The 22,602-nt window shown below is 39.8% G+C and overlaps 2 protein-coding genes across 4 annotated transcripts in view; one reads left to right on the forward strand and one right to left on the reverse strand.

Annotated features, from left to right (window-relative positions):
- FIG4 (FIG4 phosphoinositide 5-phosphatase) overlaps positions 1-12,619 on the reverse strand; it is a 77,187-nt gene extending 64,568 nt beyond the window's left edge. The window contains exons 1-2 of one of the 3 annotated variants that reach the window (XM_055713572.1): positions 12,109-12,619; positions 540-638 (exon numbers count right to left, since the gene is read on the reverse strand). In XM_055713572.1, the coding sequence (XP_055569547.1) occupies positions 540-638; positions 12,109-12,171 (162 nt within the window). In that variant the 5' untranslated portion in view covers positions 12,172-12,619. Of the gene's footprint in view, positions 1-539; positions 639-2,965; positions 3,133-12,108 lie in introns of those variants that run through there. The other 2 variants (XM_055713571.1, XM_027814635.2) reach the window with 2 other exon arrangements.
- A 1,965-nt stretch (positions 12,620-14,584) lies between these two features.
- The window catches only part of AK9 (adenylate kinase 9), a 76,623-nt gene continuing 68,605 nt past the window's right edge, over positions 14,585-22,602 (forward strand). The window contains exons 1-4 of the mRNA XM_055714868.1: positions 14,585-14,703; positions 17,205-17,268; positions 20,534-20,586; positions 20,671-20,767. Coding sequence (XP_055570843.1) covers positions 14,587-14,703; positions 17,205-17,268; positions 20,534-20,586; positions 20,671-20,767 — 331 coding nt within the window. The 5' untranslated portion in view covers positions 14,585-14,586. The remainder of the gene's footprint in view (positions 14,704-17,204; positions 17,269-20,533; positions 20,587-20,670; positions 20,768-22,602) is intronic.

A 22,602-nucleotide genomic window follows, 5' to 3' on the forward strand; every position in this document is an offset into this window, starting at 1 on the left:
TAATACTGTATGCATCTGACATAGGAGGAGAGGCCAAGTGAGTCAGGATTGATCAGCCTGCAGAACAAAAAAGCTCAGAGGGGATCTTACCAATGTGTATAAATACCTGGCAAAAGGGAGAAAGACTGAGTCAGACTCTTAGTAGTATCCAGTCAAAGGACAAGAGGCAATGGGCACAAATTGAAATACAGGAAATTCCATTTGAACACAAGAAGCAGTTTTTTTACTCTGAGGATGGGATAACAGTGGAACAGGTTACCCAGGGATGTTGCGGAGACTCCAGCCATATTCAAAACATGACTGAGCATGGCCCTCAGCCACCTGATGTAGCTGACACTGCTCTGAGCATGAGGGTAGGGCTAGACAATCTCCAGAGATTCCCTCCATCCTCAATTTTTATATGACTCTGATTCTGTGACATACCTTTGTTGTAATTAAATTAAATTATGATTAAATGTGTAATATTTAAATTCAGTTCGATATAGACAGTATTGTTTGGAATAACTGGGAAAAAAAAACCAAACTAGAGAGGCACTCACCTTATCATCAATTATAACCAAATCCTTTGGTTCAGTGCGATCTATTTTCAAAACACGGTATTTGGTTTCTGCAGGATTACTTCCAACAAGAAAATACCGCTACATTAAAAAAAAAAAAAAGTCAGAATATTACACAAGATAAAGCAACCAAAGTCCATTGTAACATAAGACATCAACAATGTCATTTAGATAGTTTCTCAACTAGATCCATTTCAACTGTTAGAAAACTGTTTTAGGCATCAGTACCTTAGGTAGGTACACTTGTATACAATCAGCCTTCACAGCTTAAAAGACCTCATTCCCTCCCCTGTACAAGGAAGAAAAAAAAATCAAAAATTGAAGAAAGGTAAAAAACTTAAGAGAGGGGAAAAAGAAGCAACTTGTACCAGGCACTGTCCAACTACACCCTGCCCCAGCCATTACTGTCTTCCCATTTGCTTTGTAGAATTTAGCAGAAACTTATATACACAAATTTGTAACTTTTCACAATCTAAAATTACTGTTGCTATATTGTAGTCCATTGCTATTTCTGCCACCTTGTCTTTCCTAGTCCATACTAAACACCGAAAAATTGTAAGTACTTGAGTACAAGAAGTTATCTTCAGGTTTTATTTATATTTGCTATGACTGGCTTCTCACTGCTCTTCCACAACACTCAAGTTTAATGGTGGTTAAAAATACCACTTTAAAAAAAAAAAGTTTATTTCTCATTTAAAATATGAAAGAAATACTACAGGAAAACATATGTGTCCATTTCTCACTTAAGGGAATCAAACTATAAATGATTTTTTACATTTACAGGTATCAACAGTAAGCACAGGTTACAGGACTAACTTGCTATAAGCAGCTCTCGTTTTACTAATTCATTTAATCAGTGTGGTGCTACCACACAGCAAGGTGTAACTCATTATTAATGCTCAGCCTAGTAGGAAAGCACGGCAATTTCACGTGGATCTATGCAGCCAGCTCAACTTTAAAAGTCACATGGATTTAAGATGTGGGAGAGGAAATCAATAGTAAGTCACAGAAACCTCAGAATATCATAATTTAAGCCAATTAGATGTTAAGAAACATCTTTACTGCCAAAACATTTAAAGTGAAAGAACTTAAAGCCCTCTTCAGCTTCCCTGAATTCACAAAAGCATCTAGATAGTCAGTAAGCTCTAAAAAAGAAAATAAAATACTTAACTTTAAGAGCTATAAAAGGAAACACCACCAACTCCTGGCTCTACCTTGTACACTGACATTACAGTGCTTACTGAGAGGCAAGTTCTGCTGTTTACTCCTAAATGATAGTAAAGAAGGGCCTTCCAAGTCATACACCATCACAGCACCCCCTCACTGAAGCCTTGGAGGCAGCACTTTGGCACAGGAGACAGTTTCCTACTGTTCTTTAGCAGCAATGTGCTGCTGTGCACAGCTCAAGCTCCTCAGCCTGTCCCCCCCAGACTACCCTGTGCAGGAGATCCCTTAGTGCCAAGATCCAGGAGGAAAATTGTAATGACAGGGAGGGGGTCAGAACCCCTACTGCGTGGTACTGAATGGCACAAAGCTGGAGGCTGGAGCTCTTCTGTTGGTATCACCCACCAGCAAGAAACACGAAACCACCAAGACGGGCACTTGCTTAGACCCTGCCATCATACCACCTGTTTTTCCTTCATGCACTAGAAGGTGAATGGGCAGAGGCAAATATCATATTAATTGTAACACATGGATGATAAGTTTGTATTTTAAGAGTGCTACTTCTCTACTTGTAGAAGATTATTAATTAAAGCTAAACAATTATAAGTAGTCCATAATAGTGCAATAGAGCTCAGTGATCTCCCCTCATTTCCAGCTCATTAGATAAGCGTATTTTCTTCCCAAAGTGAGACCTGTGGTTATTGACAAATGGTCCTGAATAAAAATAAAACAGTACAACTTAAGACCACATTTAAAATTGGAACATGGCACGTGACACGCAGGAACAGAGAGAGAGAGATGGATACAGAGTTGCAAATGCTATTACTATGGAAGTTCAGCTGGATACTTCTCTATTTCCATTTTAATAGACCAATAAAGCACAAGGAAGCGCTATGAGGAATGCATCACTCACATCACCTTGGCAGCTGCTATAGTGAGCTACAGTGCCAGCTCTAAACGCTGCTGCTGCTTAGAACAGCAGCAGTTAGATTGGATGAGAAGTAATTGTATCTGCAGACTATGGCAGCAACCACTATAACGAATGGTACTTAATAAGCTCTCTTTGAAGTCCTTTAAGGACTAATGCAGGGGTTTTGTTTGAAGTTGCACAGCCTAGCTTTCTAATGCATTAAGGAAGGTCAGTTGAGAACAATGTCAAAACCCAGCATCAGTGGCCTTAAAGAAGCCACCTTCTTAGAAATCCAGGCAATGGGAAATCTCTGTTAAGCAAATGGGAATCTTACCCACTGCATGTTAGAAGATATTCTTGAGGAAGTAATAAAGAAGAGAACATCTGCAAAAACTTTTGAATTTGGACTAGTCTTCAAAATTAGGAACCCAAAATTAGACTTCTACTTGGTAAGTTATCAGGACTGACTACCAATCAGTAATCCCAGAGTTACTCGACAAACACTATGATACGGCAGCTCATATTCAACCTCCAAGATCTGATATGAAAACTAACAATGCAAAAATTAAACTAAAAACATCAACAACAAAAAAAGACATTTCAGCATTAGCTGCTTCTGCTACCTAATTTATGCATCTAATGAATAAAGAAGTCTGTTTTACTGGATGATATGGAGCACAAATAAAACCGTATCAGTGACGTGTACCACAATTAAATTTGCCATCACATGAATACTAGGAAAGAATAAAGAACAATATCAAATCAACACAGCACTGAGCATGTAACATCAAATAAATTAATTTCTGAGGTTGTAATATAACTGTAATATTAATCAAAGCTAAAATGCACTGTACTGTTTACATCTATTTTCATTAACAGAAATCATTACAGTAAAAGAAATGAGAATCCACAGGTAAGCTACAGAAAACTTTCTGGGAGTTTATATCCTTATTCTCTTACCTCACTTATTACTAAGTTGAACTGAATAAACTGAAGCATTTTCCAAGTGCCTCAAACAATTCCACTCCACAACAAAGCCACTACATTTAGATAAATGGACAACCTTGACCACCAAAATACTTTCTGAACAGAACAGTACACTAGGAGAAACTGTGCAGACTTCCCCATACTACTCTGCCAAAGTCCTTCAACCATCACCTGAGATAAAACATGCTATTTTCAGGTTTACTCTGCCCTTGGCCTTTGCTGAAACTTGTTAACAAGTGCACTTTACCAACCATGGCACTGCACCATGCAGCTATAAGACCTGGACTGAAGCTTAATTTATCGCACAATTATCACTAAGCAACCACAAGATAGGAACAATCATTAGTGACTTCCATCTGGGACTGAGTTTCAACCAAAGCAATCTAATTGAAAGGCTTTCTTCTATCAATCTTTTGATTTAGCCAAACCAATAAAAATACCTTCTTCCACAAGGAATCTAAACAAAATAAAAAAACTCCATACTGCAAACTGTTGTTTATGGCAGGATAATAGTTCTGCAATCAAACATTTTGACCATGATTATTTTATTTTTTTATCTTTAAGACGATTATTTCTCTACAACTCCTGATCTAAAACTATGATTTACTTCTTTGTATAGGCTAATTATCATTCAGAAGTGTCAGCACTGTGAAGAACTTAATTCACTCATTTGTGAAAAAGCAGCGCACAGCTTAATCAGCAGAAAAGAAAGTGAAAATACACTAAAAATTACTTGAAAAATACAGCAGTGCACTAATACAGCCAATTGGTAAACCTGCAAATAGCATAAAGAAAAAAACACTGAAGAACTCATACCAAATGCTTGCAAAAGATACCCGTTGAGCTCACGGATATGTCTAAAACCACAAAGCCCTAAGGAAGGGTGGTGGGTTGACCTTGACCAGCTGCCAGCCCCCCACCCAGCTGCTCTCTCACTCCCCCTCCTCAACAGGGCAGGGGGAGAAAACAAGATGGAAAAGGTGATGGGTCAATTGTAAGGACAGGGAGATTGCCTAATATTTACTGTCACAGGCAAAACAGACTTGACTTGACAAAAATGAATGTAATTTATTGACAATTAAAATAGGTTCCAATAGAAAGAAACAAAATTAAATTAAAACACCTTTTCCCCTCACCCTCCTTTCTTCCCAGGCACAGCTTTACTCCCAACTCCTTTCTTCCCCCTGCCCTGAGCAGCGCTGGGGGGTGGGAAATGGGGGGTTGTGGTCAGTTCCTAACAGTTCCTCCCTGCTGCTCCTTCCACCTCACGCTTTTCCCTGCTCCAGTGTGGGTCCCCCTCCACATCCACAGGCTGCAGCTCCTTCAGGAAATATCCCCCTGCTCCAGCAGGGTCCCCCCCCTCAGGCTGCAGGGGGTCTCTGCTCCAGCACCTGGGGCACCCTCTCCTTCACTGACTTTGGTGTCTGCAGAGGTGTTTCTCTCACAGCTTTCCTCCCTCCCCTCTCTCACAGCTGCCACATAGCCTTTTTTACTCTCTCAGACACATCACCACAGAGGTGCCACCATCTTGGCTGCGGGACAGAGCCGTGCCAGGCGGTGGGTTGGTTGGAGCCGGCCACGTCCAGCATGGAGCAGCCCCAGCCTCTCCTCACAGAGCCCACCCCGCCGCCCCCCATCAGCACCTGGGCACCTGCACCAACGCAGGGAGGTATTTACACACTGGTCACGCTTTCTGCCAGACTAAAGAAACACACGAGGTTGCCAGATGACAAACCTTCATGTGAACACTGACTCTGGATTGCTGTTATCTCTCTAATTTATGCTTAACTGGGCACTGCAATGGTCACCTGCCATCAAACCTCCACCCTCCTTCACAACCAGCATAAAGCTACACAAGGAAAAGCCTCTTCCTCAAACTTTTTGGCAGTTTTAATATGTACTGAAATTGATCATAGATCAGAAATCGTCAAGGCATAAACAAGATATTAAATAGAGTTGAAAAAGGTATAGGTTCAGCCTTTTTTTCTCTACTACACCAAAGAAGGGGAGAAAAATAATTGCACGTAGATGTAAGGTACAGCAAAAACTTACTGTTTTCTTTCTTTCTATGGAACCTACACAATTCAGGAAGTACCTGTCTTTCATCTCTCATAGAAACTGGCAGAATGACATGAAGAAAGGAAGAGATGCTAAGGAGCAAACAGAGGCACCTGAAAATAGCAAAATTCAGTTGCCAGGCTGCCTGCTTCACGTAACCTGTTGAAACTCTTCAAGAGGCCCTTTCAAGATGAGAAATCTTAAGAACACACTCTGCCAAGCACCACTTTTGGGGCATGTAGAAATGGCTACCCATTCTGCATCCTACAGCCACAGCATTCGGTAATTCCGTTCTGTCCCAGGACAACCAAAGGTTTTTGTCCCAAACAGGACTTTGCTACTGCTGCTCCACTGAGAGGTTCCTCAAGATTCTCCCTTCGAATATTCAGCTAAATCTGTTAATGGTTGATCTATACATTTTCCTTTAGCTAAATACTTTTCTCCTCTAGCATCTACTCTGCTGGAATGCTTTCAGAAATACAAGTAATTGGATGCCTTTCAGCACTCACTTCAATAGACTAAAGAAATCTTGCTGTCCCTTTGCCCCTCCTAAGACATCTATGTTAACTCACTACACCTTCACTGGACCTGTTCCTGGTTGAATTCTTATTTCTTAAATGAATACGGACAGAAAATGTACACAACATACCATATAAGGTCTCATTATAGTGATAATTAGTATTTCTCACTAATGATGATACCACAAAAAACATATCTGCCTTTTTCAGTTGTACTTCATCAGCAGCTCAGCCTCCCACCCCTTCTTCAGGTAAAACACCCAGATCCTGCTCCTTCCACTCTACTGCTTCTGAATTTATAAACTCTTAACAAAACTTTATTGGTATGTAATCTATCCTAAGGTGCATGAAGTTTCATAGCATACCATTCTATTTCAAATTATTTCTTTTATCTACTCCTGAGGGTTGTCATCATTTCTTGCTATCTTGTGCTCAGATTATGCTAATTATTTGCAATATTTCAAAACTCTGGTCAGAGCTGACCCACATTTTGAACTAATAGTGTTACTAAAAATGCTGAAGTATATTGATTGTAAAAGCATTACTTGAAAAAAATGAACCCTATGAGATGGTTCCTTATTTGCTTCACACTAACTTCTCCAATAACCTCCCTCCTCTCATTAGCAAAGCCAGAGATTTTCTTTGTGGCACTGCACCTCCATAGAAGATTTAGTTTAAATACTTATGGCCATCTCATTTTTAGATGAAGATGTGCAAAACAACCAGGTTAATCTGATAACAACTTTGTAAGTCTAAACTGCATTTTATATCACTTACCACAATTTTCAATTACTTTCCTACAGAAATTTACATACAGGACTTCAGGATGGATTAAATATTCCATTTGTCACACTCCAGTCACGGCACCACTCTTGACCTGAACTAGTTGAAAATATTTAGTCATTCACTGTTTAGTATGCCCACATCTTCAAATTTGCATGTTGAATATATTTAATTTTATTTCTGTGCCAACACTGATTGTTGTTCCCTTTTTCATAACTTCATTCTTTTTACTCATATTATCTTTATTCCTCATTCAGCACATTGGTACTTACAAAGTAAATTCTTACGTTAAACAAGGAAACATACCCATTTAGTTTTAGGGTCACAACAAGCTTCACTTTGAAAATAAAAAGTAGTGATAGAAAATACCTGGTTTTCCTCAGCCTTATGTTATGTTTAACTTCATTAATTTGTGACCATTTATCCACAATTCCCTCATAACCATTGCATCCAGAAAAGTGGATTCACAACAAACTCAAATCTGTAAGAGTGTCTCTCTCCTGTTGATCTAGTGACTACATAGTAGCACCCAGGACAATACAAGACAAAAGAAATAAAACATATGGCAGACATTTGAAGGCACATCTTTCACATGTAGTGTGGGGCTACCAGTTTTGAACTTTTTTTTTTTTTTTTGTTCTGCCTCAGTAGCATTATACCCTTGAAAACCTGTGGTGTTCTCATCACTGCTGTTCCACCAAGTATCTGTTGTACTCAGGAATGGTCTCATCCCACATACACCAGTTGATTAAGTTTCCCTATTTCATTGCCCATATATCTGACAGCCTGTCAAGACATTTAGGACTGAAACAGTGCTTTTCTGTGTTTCAAAAAACCCCTTCTCTTGTCTCAACTCCATCCTCTGCTCCATTATGTCATCATCATTCCTGAAATGCCTTTACAGAGGGAATAGGGCAGTCAGCCATGAGGGGTTGTCTTCTGCTAATGAAACCGTTCAAAAGAGACCAAATTTCACAGCCACTTCTAGCTAGAAAATTCTGATAGCTAATGGTTGCCCAGCAGACTGCTCAGTACTTTCAACATTTTTAAAGTATATCAGAAAAGTATCTACACAAAAAAGTGCACTTCATATTTCAGTAAAAATTCTGTAGCTTTTTCTGTGAAATTGTCTTCTACATTAAAGTTTCTCCAATTTGAGCACAAACTAACTTCAGCATTAAATAAGCAAACTTGTTTTAATATAAAAACATCATAATTATTTTTAGAAGAAATGAAATTAAAAAACAAAACAACCACATAGTTTTCCCTGGGGAAAAGGGCAGTAAAATCTACAGGTAATTATGCTAGTCACATTTCTTAATAAGCTTGTGCAAGTCATTTGGATACTGTGGAGATAGAGACTGTAGAAGAACCTGATTAGAATAAAATAATATTAATTAAGCCTCATAATATCCTGAAAGATAGGCAAGTGATATGCTTTATAGACATGGCATAAATTGACTTGTTCAATGTCACACCACCTCAGGGGAATGATAATTTCCTGTAAACTAACCCTACAGCTTTCAGGTGAGCTTCATTTGAGGGATACACAAAAGCTCCATCTTTTCCTGAAGAAGAAAGGCAGTATCTTTTGTTTCTTATTAGTCATACTGCTGAGATATCTTTACTGCCCTCTGCTGTGCATTTCAGCGGTAAATATATGCACAAAATGAAAGATAACTGGCATTGATCTGAGCACCACTGTTTCAATTCATTTTTCTGACTACTTCTAAACAAGCCTTCAACTTCCCTAAACAAACAAGAGATGCAATCCACATCTCCATAGTATTTATTGACCCAAAGCATCAGCTTAAAAGGTCGGTCTTGGCAACTACCCTAAATTTAAATGTTAATAGAAAATACAGAATTTTGCTCTCTGTTGCTTCAACTGACACTGTGAATTCTGTTCTCCTCACCTCTAGGGGTCTTTCTTGTTTGACTCCAGTAACACTGCCAGAGCGTTTCCTGTTTGACTTAAAAAATGCTACTGTATTCTTAACTCAAAAAAAAAAAAAAAAAAAAAAATCAACCAGAAAACTCCTCCCTAAACCATTTCCGCTTTCTCATCCATGTTTTCCCTTCCTCCTTCAACACAGGGGAGGTTACAGGAATAAGCACTATGATTAGTGTAAACTCCATGTTTCTCCCACTGCTGACAGCTGAAGTCATCGCTTCCTTGCCCATTCAAGGTCTCCACAAGGCATCTTAGGATAGTTTCATGTTACCCTGTATCTGACATAACTCCAGGTCCCACATGCTTATGTTGTATCTAAAAAGTGTATCTTTCAAGCCTTAGAAAAATCAGAAGACTAACCTGAACCAGGAGAAAGCTATTCAACTCCGTGCCTGGGTAATGCTTCCATCACAGCTGGCAACTGCATGACTGAGTTGTGATGCGAAGGAAGCTACATGAGGGGTACCTCGGGGAGAAGTGGGACATTTTTTCAGCAGCCCAATGTGACACTGAATCAGCTGTAACAGCAAATTTCCCTCTAAAATTCTCTGCAACCCAATCAAGTCTGAAGTCCAGATTTGGGCTCCCCAGTAGAAGACAGACATTGACATACCAGAGTGAGTCCAGCAGAGAGCTACCAAGATCATCAGGAGGACAGAGCACATGACGCATTGGGAGAGACTGAGAGAACTGGGTTTGTTCAGCCTTCAGAAAGCTTTGCCAGGATCTTACTGCTGTCTAAAACTGTCTAACAAGAAGGTATAGATAAGACAGAGCCAAACTCTTCCAAGGGGTGTACAGTGGATGAACAAAATGCTACAGATACAAGTTGAAACATGCAAAATTCAAACTTACTATAAGGAATTTCTTTCCCACACACACACTTTTTTTTTTTTTTTTTAAACCATGAGGATGGTGAAGCACTAGAACATGTTCGCAGAGGCTGTAAAATCTACATATTTGGAGGGATTAAAAACTCAGTTGTACACAGCCCTGAGTATCATGGTCTTGTTGAAACTGCTTTGAGCAGGGGGCAGCTGGACCAGATGATCTCCAGAAAACCCTTCTAACCTACATCAGCCTGTGAATTTCTTAAATGCATCAACCCTTTTCAAATAATGACACCAAAATTATTCCTACAGCATTTTTCCTTTTGAAAAAAAGGACTAGAACTTGAACATCAAAACTCAAAGTGCTGCAATGTGCACTTTTTTTATTTTTTAATTAAGAATATAACCACTCAGGGAAAATACTTCACTTTCATCACCCACCAGAAGTGACTGAAGAAATAGCTTTGAGACACTGTTACGCAGCTGAGACATTTCAAATGGCACATGCTGATCCACAAACTACTGCCTTTCATAGCTGATCAAAACCAACTTTCTTCCCGGAGTGATGAGGGATGCTGGATCTGCCCCTCACTAAATTCTGAACACAACAAGGCATGGGCAAACCCATCCATTTAGGCAGGTATTGCCAGCTATCACTAGCCAGATGTAAAAGACACTGGTTCCTGAACTAACAAAATCAACTTGAGAGGCCTAGAGAATTGTAGCCAGCTGACAGAACTCTAAAGCGTAATATTGTCCCTGTACATAGCATGTTGTCTCTCAGCAACTGAGCCTTAGAGCTCAGAGAGAAGCAAGCCAGGTATCCATTTGTGTCAGTCACAAAAAGCCAAACCTCAGCTATCTGAAGAGTAGCAAGAGTTGTGAGCCAAGAACAAGTAAATTCAGTAATTTGGGACTCAATTCAGGAATCATGTTTCTCCATCACCCTCCTCTCATATAGCAACAATTTAGCTGAAACTAAAACAACGTTTTCAAGCAATGCTGAAAAAGATGATTAAAACAGTTATCAACATTCCTTTAGGCATAGGGGGGGAAAAAAAAAAGAGTAACATTCTGGACAGCAAGTGTGACCTCAATTTTTTTATTTACTGGCACCAATAATTCTGCATGCTTAATCCTCCTCTCCTCTTTCACAGGCTGTTTAACAGGCAATTGTTACAGAAGCACAAACCTACTTCTGGAAGCCACATTCTTCTTTATACTGGGACCATTCATGCAGGGCAGGCTGCATTCCCTTCAACTTGTGTATGCCCTTTTAGGAAGTTTTCAATTGGCTACACTGACTTCAGTGTATAAGCTGTGTTTCTATTATCATACAGGTACCATCTTAAATTAGAACTAGAGCTAATTGTTGCATTTAAAGCCATGTGTTACCTAACCCTATCCGAAACTACCTCAATTGAAAAGAACAACCTACTATGAAACAAGAGAAACTGCACAATGAAACTTGAGCTGAAGGATGATACAAACAGCGGTGTCATCTCAGGTTATTCACACCAGGCATCGGGTTCTCACACACGGTGCTCATCACATGGCTAAAGAAGCCATTACCACTCAAACCTCCAACCCACTCTGCCCACAGCAGAAAGTACTGTGAAGAGCAGATGCCTACAGTTTCTGCAACAAAATACTAAGGAACGCTAAAAACCTTGAACAGCTTAGTTCCAGAGGTCAGACTGAAAACTCTGGAAGCTGGCTCCACAAGTCCTTCAGCCGATGAGATCGGGAATCTCTCAGAAGCACTAAACAGACGGGCACAGGTGGTAACTGCCTCAGCCGCCCCGTTTAAATTCGTAAGTCAGACCTGAACCCCGGACAGGTTCAGCTGTCCGGTTCTAACGCACAGCGGCAGGAGCCAGCCCGGTCAGCCTGGCCGAGCGCAACAGCCGCACCGCAGCCAAGCGCGGGCGGCGCTAACACCGGCGGCAGAGGCGGTGCCGTTGGGCCCAGCCTGCCCGGCCCCACAGCTCCCGGGTGGCCCGGAGCTTACGGCCCCGGGTGGCCCGGAGCCTGGGCTTGTGCTCGCCAACGGCGCTGGGGCCAGAAACCAGCTCTTCGCTTAAGTCACGGGGCAGAGACACGGCGAACACAGGAACTTTTAACAACTTGTTATTCGTATGTTTTAGATGTGTGACCCAAAAGACAGGAAAAAAACCCAAGAGAAAGATAAGGAACGGTCTTTTGACAACTGCAGGCCAGCAAGGGCGGGAGCCGCGGGCAGGGCCAAGCCAGCACGGCGGGGGAGCCGGGACATCCTCCCGCTCCGCCCGGCGCGCGCTGCCGCAGCCCCCGCGCGGGGCCGCCCGGCGGGGCAGGCGCTACTTACAGCCCTGGTCTCGTACAGCACCAGCTTCTGCACCGAGCTGATCAGGGGGGCGGCCGCCGGCATGGCCCGCGGGGGGCCCGGGCCTCGCCCCGGCCCTGAGGCGCGGCGGAGGGCAGCAGCGGCAGGGGGCCGGCCGGCCGGCCGCCCGCACACCGGGGGGGAAGCTGAGATTCTGCCGGGGGCGGGGAGACGCAACGAGGCTGGGGATCAGCGCCCACCGCCCGTTGCTGGGCCCCGGGCGGAAGGCGGAAGTGCCGGCGCGCCGCCGCGCAGGCGCACCCGCAGAGAGAGAACGCGCCTGCGCTGCCGCCCGAGGGGGCGGTGGAGCCGCGTCACGCGTGGCCCCTCGGCGGCGCCGCTCCCGGCGCGGCGGGGCAGGGTCACCGAGGCGGGCAGGCGGCGGCGCCGTCAGCCGCTGCTCCCGCCGGGGCCCGCTTGCTGCGGGGTGCCGAACGCGCTGCCGCCGCGGGCGAGGCCGCCCGCAGGGTCAGCACCAGGAACAGCTCCGAAGCCCCGTCCCCCTTCCGCCCGGCGGAGCCGCCCTGCGCGGGGTGGGGCCCCCCGCCTCGCCCCACCTTCCCACGCCTCCCCACGCCTCCCGAGGGGCGGGCCGACGGGGAGGGGGCGGGGCCTCACTGTTGCCCAGGTCACGGGGAAACACAAGCCGGTGGCGGTGGAGTGCGCGCGGCGGCTGATGCGCCCGCGCTGTGCCCCCCGCCCTTCGCTCAGCGTGAGTGACGCCCCTCCCGGGCCGGCCCTGAGGGGAGCCACCGCGGTCCGGGGGGTGCTGGAGGGGCGGCGGGGAAACGAGGCCCCGTAGAGCTTCCAGTCGGGGCGCTGGGGGGTCCGGTTTGCTTGGTTGGTTGGGGCAGTTTTTGTGATTAGCAAGTTGCCCCTTGATTGGAAAGGTCTGGGAAGGAGCGAAGCTGCTGGAAACACCAGGTGTAAAGTCCAGCCAGTAAGTTTCTGTGAGAGAAATAGAGGGTTGGGTTGTATGCGGTGGGTTTTTTAATATTAAAATCCTGTCCCTATTGTTCAGAAGCTTTTATTCTGAAAGCGTCAGAACATTTCCGTTTGATGTTTCAAAACAAACTTTTTCAGATTTTCATCCTGAAGTATAATTTTTCAATTTAAAAATGACTGGGGTGGATGGGGGGTGGAGACTTCAGTGGCCCTCTAAAGAAAGCAAGATTTTACTTTGCTGCCTTCAAACACGTTTCATCAAGCTCCTCATGGTTTTGGACTCCCTTTGTTTGGAAGGCCCACCCAAATTTTCCTCTGTTTTACCTGAACTGGAAACTTGTTTCTGGTTTACTTTGTTGCATAGCACTGTCTGTGTGATCTCTTGCAGACCTGGAAGAGCTGGGATTTATGAGAGGATTACAGAACAGATCATGAACCTTGATTTAATTCTGCAAAACCTTATTCGTGTACCTAGCTGTGGACATAGCAAGCAGTTCCATTGACCACGATGAGCCTCTTCTGTGTCCCCAGCTCACAAATGAAGGTCTTAGCAGGGTCATGGTCCATTTCAGGGACCAGAGAGAAGTTATAACTGTGTGGTAATTGGAATAGAAAGGAAAAAACAATGGAACAACTACATGCAGTTTAAAAAAAGAGCAACAGGCAGCTTGGGAGTCAGGAAAAAGTTATTATCAACAACCATATAGTTCCAGTTAGGGATCGAGGGTGGTTCTGACAATCCTCTCTGTTTTTCGGTGTAAAGAAAATGTATTTTGAATTTAGAAATTTAAAGTGCTGAAGCTGCTAAATGGCAGAACCAGGCCTCGTCCCTTGTATAGCCCTAATCCAAGGCTGGTTTAAAACTTAGTCAAGTTAATCAGTAGGAGAATAGAGAAACAATAGATCAATTTGTATGCACAGGTGCCCTCAGAAACACAGGTGCTTTTAGAAAAATCAGTGTATTTGAATAGGAATTGCCTGTTCAAAGGCTAAGTGTGCTTGAAGGATTCTGTGAGTTAAAGTAGGCAGAAAGATCATGATCCAAGGAGGACCTTGGAACTGAGGCAGACACTAGAACTGAATAGATGAATCAAGTGGGACAGTCAGGTGATGGATTTGCAGAACTGACAAGACCAAAGGAAACTTCTAAAAACTTCAGACATTGACTAATGATTTGATAAGTGTATATAAGCTGTGCTGGATCCCTTTGTTCTATGCCACTCACTGAAGTGGTGGCCCAACTCTGAGTTGTGATTAAAGCAAGCCTAGTGGTACCCACATCTGTGTGAATTTTTCCTTTAACATTCAGAAGCACCTCTTCTCTTAGTAATACGTTCATTGTGTATGTTGTCTACATGTTCTTTTTCTTTTTGTAACAGATTTTGTTACAAAGCAATTTGCCTTGTATCACATTATTATCCAGTTCCATTTTTAAGCATGTGTCATTTTACACATAGGTAAGCTACTATATTTTATAACAAGCTGCTTTTTTTTTCTCCTAGTCTTAGATAATACATGGCTTCACAAGTGGAAGAACAAGTTCCGCCCTTCACAGACATCTTCGATGAAGATGAAACTGAAAAATCCTTTCTGTTGTCAAAGCCCACTTGCTTAATCATCCTTGGAAAGCCAGTAAGATGTCTGACAGAAGTTTTTTCTTTAGATATTCTGCTAACAATTTTACTTTTCCTTTCAAAACATTAGTTTAGTGACGCTGCCAAAAAGATTAAAGACCTACCTTTTTATCTTTTCCACTTTGCAAATCCTGTAGAGGGTGGTAAAGATTCTGATCTCATGTAATGAGGACAATTTTTAGCCTGAGTGACCAGTCAATTACAATTAAAAGTGTTATTACTGTACTTAAAAGTCACATGTTGGTCAAAAAGTTTCTTCTCTTTTCTCATTGGCAGATGGATTGTTCTTATGTTATCTCAGTTTTCTAACTTTTAAAAATCTTGACAGATGTAAGACATAAATAGGCCTAAAAGAACCTTCAGCTTAATATAATGACTTACAGACATACAATGAGATATTAAATATTTTAACTTTAATATTAAACTTTGTTGTAATTAAATCTCATATATTAGGGAATAACTGAAATCTACCAAGGTGTCTTACAAGGATGTTTGTAGTGTATTTGGCTATAATTCAAGGTCTCTCTTCTCAAATAATTTGTGGCCTCCTAAATTTGGTGTTTTGTAATCCTAGACTTCTCAGATTTCTTCTTCCCAAATGTGGAAGACTCTATGTGTGGTTTTGTATTAGTGCCTTAGTTTGCTGAAGGAGGTTCTTTTTGGTGCAAGTTTGCCTTATGTCTGTACTGAAACTGGTATGCACTTAAATACACTACTGATGCCTGAAAGCTGCCTTCCACTTGAACATTGCAGTTGCCTGTGAAAGGTACCTTCAGAGCATTGCACTTTGCGAATGTGAACTGAAGGTCCTCTAGCAGCTTGCCCTTTGCATTTGTGTGTTAGCTCCCAAAACAGAGCCTGAAATGACCATACGGAAATCTGCTTTGCGCTGCCCACAGGTAGAGAGATAAATGGTGTGTACCTAGAGCTGGCAATCAACCCAAACTTCAATGCCAGTTGGCTTGCCAAATCAAGCTCCCGTCTCTCTCTACACCACACCACATGCTAACGTAGAGCCATTCTATGTGGTGCAGTATGCCAGCAAGTAGTCACATGACAGTGACAGATTATATCACGAGAAATGGCCATAGTGCTACGATGCAGCTACATTTCCTCTCTTTCAAAGACTTTCAGCAGGCTGGAAGGCTCCCAGTCCCTTGTGTTTGCATAGGTCTTCATCCATTCTTACTCCTTGGCTCCAGTTGCTAGGTAATGCTTGACTGCAAATCTTTGCATCTGACCAAACTGAGAAAGGAGGTAGAGTGGCGTTCTGCACATGTATGAGATGCAAATGCCACAGTGAGACTGTAGAAGGTGATAGTGCATTCAGCTCAGTGGAAAACTACTGAGGATGGGCTCACCTGTTTTTAAACAAACATAAAATTTCTAACCTTATGTTAAAAAAGTAGCTTTACATTTTTGTAGACCAAACCAACATAAAATACTAATTGAAAGACAATGCAAGAAAGATGTAATAAATAGATATTGTCATCTGAAACTGTGGCCTGCAGTAGATGCTTGATATTAATACAAATTTTAGCAAAGGGTTGAAATTGCACAAGCCTGGCCAGGAGGGCAAGGAATTAAATATTCCATTTTTATGATAATGTATTTTATTTATATGGCTTATATGTAGAGAATCTATCTTATTTAAGATATATCTTTTAAGTTAAAAACATAGTGCTATTAAGGCAAACCCAAATACATATATTCTCATCACTCCTGTGAGACGTAAGGCGTGAGTAGGCTGAAGTGTATGCTGTTATGCTGTTAATTGGGAATGTGATTTATTTGTGGGGTTTTACTATTTTTTAATTAAAAAATGTATCTAGGCTAAACAGATTGTCAAAAAAGGTCTTCTTGTATGCCCTTGAAAAGAGGGCATAATCCTAAGGGTGAAAGACAGTGAGTTTTGCAAAATCCCAGTCAGGTAGCTGTACTCTTAGAGGCCTTGTTACTCTTGGTTATGTTGGTTCCTCAGGATTCATGTAAGTGATAAAATAAACGTTTTGTCAGTATCTAAATCAGATTTGTGGACTAACAAGGGCAGTTTTTACATATTCATTGTTCTAGTCAAAGAATACTATCCCTATGCATCCCGTTCTTACTCAGAAACAGCTGAAATGATTTGCATCAAAATTTGCTTTGAGACTGAAGATAATAAGTTCCAGTCCTAAAGAGTTTCTCATAGGAATTTATGGGCAAATCGTAGCTGAGTTTTAGATAGAGTTACTCAGAAACAAAATCAGTATAATTACTTTGCAGATAATTAACTGCAAAGGGCAGTAACAATATATTAGCAATGCTAGGCAGTGTAAAATGGGATAGTATTAAAAAGAGTGTATGTGTTTGCTCAGTGCGTAACTCAGAAGCCCTAATTGTGATGGTAGCTTTTATTTGTTTTTATCATATGAAAATATATTCTTTATTGTGTAACATGTTTGTTTTGTTTTTTCCTTATGCCTGTTTTTCTTTTAAATGTGTATTTCTTAATTTAAGGGTTCGGGAAAGAAAACATTAGCTAGAAAACTGTCACAAATATGGAAATGCATTTTCATAGAAGGTAAATATACACTATATTTGGAACTTTGCATTGGCTTTATCATATCTTTTGGTTTAGAATATCCTTGCTGTTCCCTGTAATTCAGAATGGCATGTTTCTAATTGCAGTAAAGACTACTGATAAGGACCAAGTGACCAAGTAACCATTTTGCCAGAAATGCAGTTGCTGAAAAATGGCCTTTTAGAGAGACTTAGAAAATAACTTTCTTGGTTTTGTTTTGTGTTTGTTTTGTTTTGTTTTGTTTTTAAGAAGGGGATATTTGTAACACATAATAATCAAATGCTGTTCTCAATCCTGTAAGGTGATTCATGTGACCCCTCTTGTTCACATGGGGGCAAATCATTCAACTCCAGAGAGCATGGAGGTTTTCCAATTCAGACCATGAAAAAATAGGAGCATTTTTCCTTTCTGCTTGTGCAGTGCCTAATACAAGGCAGGGTGTACTTCAGGAAACAGAAAAGTAGCTTTTGTATTAGTATAAGTAATAATGGAAGGAATAGGAGCTGGCATTTTTGAATTTCTAAACCAAAAATGTCTGATGGCTTATTTCAGATGTAGTTAATTTCTCTCACCATACCTTTACCTGAACACAAGATACCATTTCATTTTCTAAGATACCTAGCTCCATTTCTGACAGTCCCTCTCATCAAAGATTTTTGAAGGTCTGCGGAGTAAAAACTGTTGCTTGTAACATTCCCTATCAACACATCTCTAGAGTTTTGTTGTTTTGGTTTTTTCTAATTTCAAGGCATCTCAGCAAGGAAGTAGTTTCTTACAAAATTTTTTTGCAGTTTTCTTTTGTACTAATTTTGTCAGCCATAATTAAAAATTATTTTAAAATCTGTGATTTTTTTTAAAGCCCTGGTAATATTTTTCTATCTGTGATGTTATAATTCACAAATCTTGATTAATCCACTCAGGTTTTATAAAAAAAAAAAAAAAAAAAAAAAGAAAAATTTTCCACTAGATTTGTCTTACCAGTTTGAAGAGTAATATAATCTTTTTAAGTACAAGAAAAGAAAGCACATAATAACCTTAACTTGTGTGCCTCTTCAGGGATGCCAAATTACAAATCTGATTTTATGGTATATATGTGTACCGTTGTTCTGATTATCAACTAACTATTTATATATAATTTTTCATTAATTTTTTTTCTTTTTAATGTGCCCCCCAGTATTTTTAATCATTCTAATAAAAGCCCTCTAGTGGACAGTGTAATTCTTCATATTCCTGAGACTATGTAGTCTTATTTATCAAATTAAATATCTTATTTTGAAGATTTGGAATTATAATATTGTAAAACTGAGTTTTAATAAAATGCTTTTTTGACTTATGTAAATATATAATTTTTAATTCATAGGATTGTCTAGCAAAAAATTAATACCTGGTCCAAAACATAGATCAAACCAAAATCAAAGGGACTTTAGGAATGTACTTAAACCAATCCACACTGTTTGAATGTATTTAAACCATTACTGACAAATGTCTATCACATTTGTTTTTAAAAATTTCTAGGTAGTCTATCTCTGTAAGACAGTTTTTGCCATTAGAAAGTTTTTCTTAATGACTGATATAAATTTAATTTATTGCATTTTAATGCCTTATTTCTAGTAGATTCCGAGAATTATTCTCTTCTCCTTTTGCTCATGGTATTTTAATCTTTTGTCTAGTGTACCCACACATGTATACATACACACATTCCTTCAACTTTTGTAATAGTTTTTTTACATTTTCCACATCAAAAAAGAAACAAAGAAATTCAGCTTACATAAACATGAATAATTTAGCTCAGAAAAGACCTCCAGAGGTCATTGAGTCCAACCTTCCACTCAGAGCAGGTCAGTTAGAGAAGGTTGCTCAGGGCTGTGTCCAGCTCAGTCTGGAATATCTCCAAAGATGAAGACTCCACCACCACTCTGGGTAACACTTTGCAATGCTTGACCATCTTCATGATGAAAAATTGCTTCCTAATTACCCCATTGGAATTTCTCATTTTCCGGCTTGTGTCTGTTGTGTCCTGCCCTATCTGCATTTCTGTCTTTGTGCCTTCCCAGTAAGTAATTTTAGACAGAAATAAAAAGCTGTCCTTTGTCTCCAGGCTGAACAAGGCCAGTTCTTTTGGCCTTTGCTGGTACATTCAACACTTCTAATCATCTCTGTGCCCTCCACTGGACCCGTTCCAATGTATCAATATCTGTCCTGCGCTGTGTTACTTATTGAAAAAATAATCCAACATAGAAAATTAATAAATAGAAAAGATATTCACAGTCTTTTTAATTTGACAAAATATTTTCTATCCATTTATCCAGTAAGTAGGTCAATAGTCAGGAACAAAACAGGTCCAGGGTACACATACGGTGCTGATTTTCAGTTGTCTGTATTGTTTGTTAATATATTCCCTGTATCTGTTTGGCCCATGACAAATACTGCTCTCCTGAACACCCATTCATAAGATAGTACACACAACAGTCATCATTGCTGGTATGAACAGCTTGAAAAAACAGCCACTGTGTTTTGGGAAGAAAGATTTTAGCTGTAGAGGCATGAATCACCTCACTTCAGGACCTTTCCCTGGCCTGGTTTATGAGTAATGTAGATGTAGCCTCATAGAGTCATATGGTTTGGAAAAGACCTTTAAGATAATCAAGTGCAACCATTAACTTCTTGAAAACTTTTAAGTGTCTGCTTATTTCAATGGTATAGAAATGTGAAAGACTTCCAGGATCATTCTGCTATGATGTCACTCTCTACAAAGACAGAGGGCAGGTCTTTGAATTTGATGGGTGTCAAATTTAACATTTATTTAATTTTAGGTAATTAGACTACATAAGGACTAGGTTTGTAAGGGCTTTTTTAAAGCAGATGGTTTTGTGTGTCTATAAACAGTTCTTTTTCTAAAACTTGCTTTTAAAATTTGGGCTCAAATACTAATTTCTGGATTGCGCAACAGTAATGCTAATTTGATATAAATCAGTAGTTAAAATAATCCTGCAAGGCTGCTGTTGTGCATTTTTTGTAGTACCTATAGGGTTAAATTGTAGGGAAAAATATATACCCAGACATTGCCAGAAGGCACCAAGATCTGGATGGACAAAATATAATAATTGCCCTAAATATAATGGCTGTTCATTCAAAAATAGTCTGGTTGCTTGGAGCACACATCCATACTCCTCTCTGTGTGTGTATGTATGTAACTGCATGTACATGTCTGTACAGAAAATGTTTGTATTCTTTTAATTTTATTCTGTCTGATGTGCTTCCTCAGCTTTGGAAGTAATTCAAATGAATATTCATGAAGAAACAGAATATGGGCTTAAGGTAAAAGTCTAATCTTCTGGTAAGTTTTGTCATCTTTTTGACAAATACGTGTTATATAAGACTATGTTTTGCATTTTACCTTAGTGTCAAGAATTGCTTTTTAAAGGTCAAACTATTTCTGAAGAACTGGTTACAGAAATGATTCTGAAGAAGATTGAGTCACCAGAAGTTGCTCATTTTGGTAAGTGTATTTATAACCTAAACTTCTCAGAATAAACTAGCTATAATTTTGCCACAGTTTGCATCCATTACTGCTCAAATATAATTTACTTTGTATTAGTAACATTTTTTCTTGTACTTCTCAGGCTGTGGAATATCCATAAACTAAGAGTGTATTTAGGGATTAATTTACTGATATGAGAGATCAGAAGGTGTCATACCTGTCCTATGTTGTGTTAATTTTGAGAAAATGAATTTGCCCAACTTTTAAGTGTTGCCAAGACTTTCATTTGACAATACTATCCGGTTAGAAAAGTTTTAGGATTTAAAATACAAACTTGTTTGGTGTTATTTTTGCTTGAGTACTTCTATAGCAACAATAGAAACAACCAAACCAGCAACAGTAAAAATATTTTAAACATGTAAAATAAAGAAAAAGAAAGAAAAATTATTGAAAATGTGAAGTATTACAGTAATTTTTTTTCTTACAGCATTGTTTATTCCCTTTGTGTTTTGTTACTGAGCTGAAGTTAGATGAGAATAGTATTGGTATTGATAATAATTCTTCTTTTTGAGGAAAGATTATGTTAATTGAGGCTGTTAAGACTAGTGTTGCACATCTTGCTAGGGTCTGAACCTTCTTCCCTGAAGAGAAAACAAATATACTGCTAAGTGGAAAGAAAGTAAAAGAAAATGTAGGGTTTTTTTCTGGTGCTGACTTTTATTTGAGATTTCCATTATAGGAGTGAGACAGGTATAGTGCCAAGAAAATGTTAAGTTTCTACTGCTCTGAAAACTAGCATGCTTCTATAAGCTTTCAGTTGCAATGGGGTTTGTTCCTTCTCTAGTCCAAGACTCAACAGTTCTGCAAAAGATGCAGCCTTACCTAGTGAAACCTTTAAATGCCTAGGCTTTTAAAACAGTAGGCAAAAGACAGAGAAGTAGGGAAGAAATTTTTAAAAAGAGATGATGAGGAAACAAAAAATTGAGGTAAGAAGTAGCAGCAGAAATACCAGTCTCTTAATCCATATGTCAGGACTTAATAAAAGCCTGAAGAGACACCTGTGTTGCCTGGTTTCCCCACTGAGTCACTGATGATGAATGCCTAAGATGCATGTATCACAGAGGACTACAGAGATCCTTGAGACTCTAAACATGACAAAATGGATAAAAGTTTAGTTCTTATAGCCTAGCCATTTTCTGTATTGCAGATGCCCCAGAGTAGCAAGGAATAGAATGACCTACATCCTCACTATTTTTCCCACCAATTAGAACTTGTCTCTAAAACCCATTCTTGCTAAGTATTTTCTAGTCCTAACAACTTTTTGTTTAGCAACTATTATCTTAATATAATCCTTGGAAAGCTTAAGTAGGCTTTCAGCAGGAATTAATCAGTCAATTCACTATTAATTAAATAAATGAATTAAAGATTTTAGAAACAGTTTTGTATGAGAGGCTGATTTTTTTACTTTTAATGTTTGGCTTTAACATTGTAAAATATAAGTTTCTAAACAGTACACACAATAATATATTCTTTTCAATTATATTCTTCTGACTTAAATAATAAACACATATTATGTTGAAGACTGAAGTGTCAGATATTCAGAAGTGCTAAAGCAAATGATACTTAAAAATTGTAAGTCACTGAAAACTTTTTTTTACTTTCTGAAGGAGGTCAGATATGAAGCTTCTAAGGTGTTTCTTGAAGTAAACAGTGTCTTTTTGAAATAACTTCGGCACTGAAAAATAACAAGCAAACTTGTATTTTAGGGTATTGTTAAGAAAATACAGCATTATAACCTCTGTGTAGCCGATACGCTTGATATTTTATTTTTTTTTCAACCAGAACAAGAAAAC

This window comes from Falco cherrug, chromosome 6, assembly GCF_023634085.1.
Source record: "Falco cherrug isolate bFalChe1 chromosome 6, bFalChe1.pri, whole genome shotgun sequence".
NCBI lineage: Eukaryota > Metazoa > Chordata > Aves > Falconiformes > Falconidae > Falco > Falco cherrug.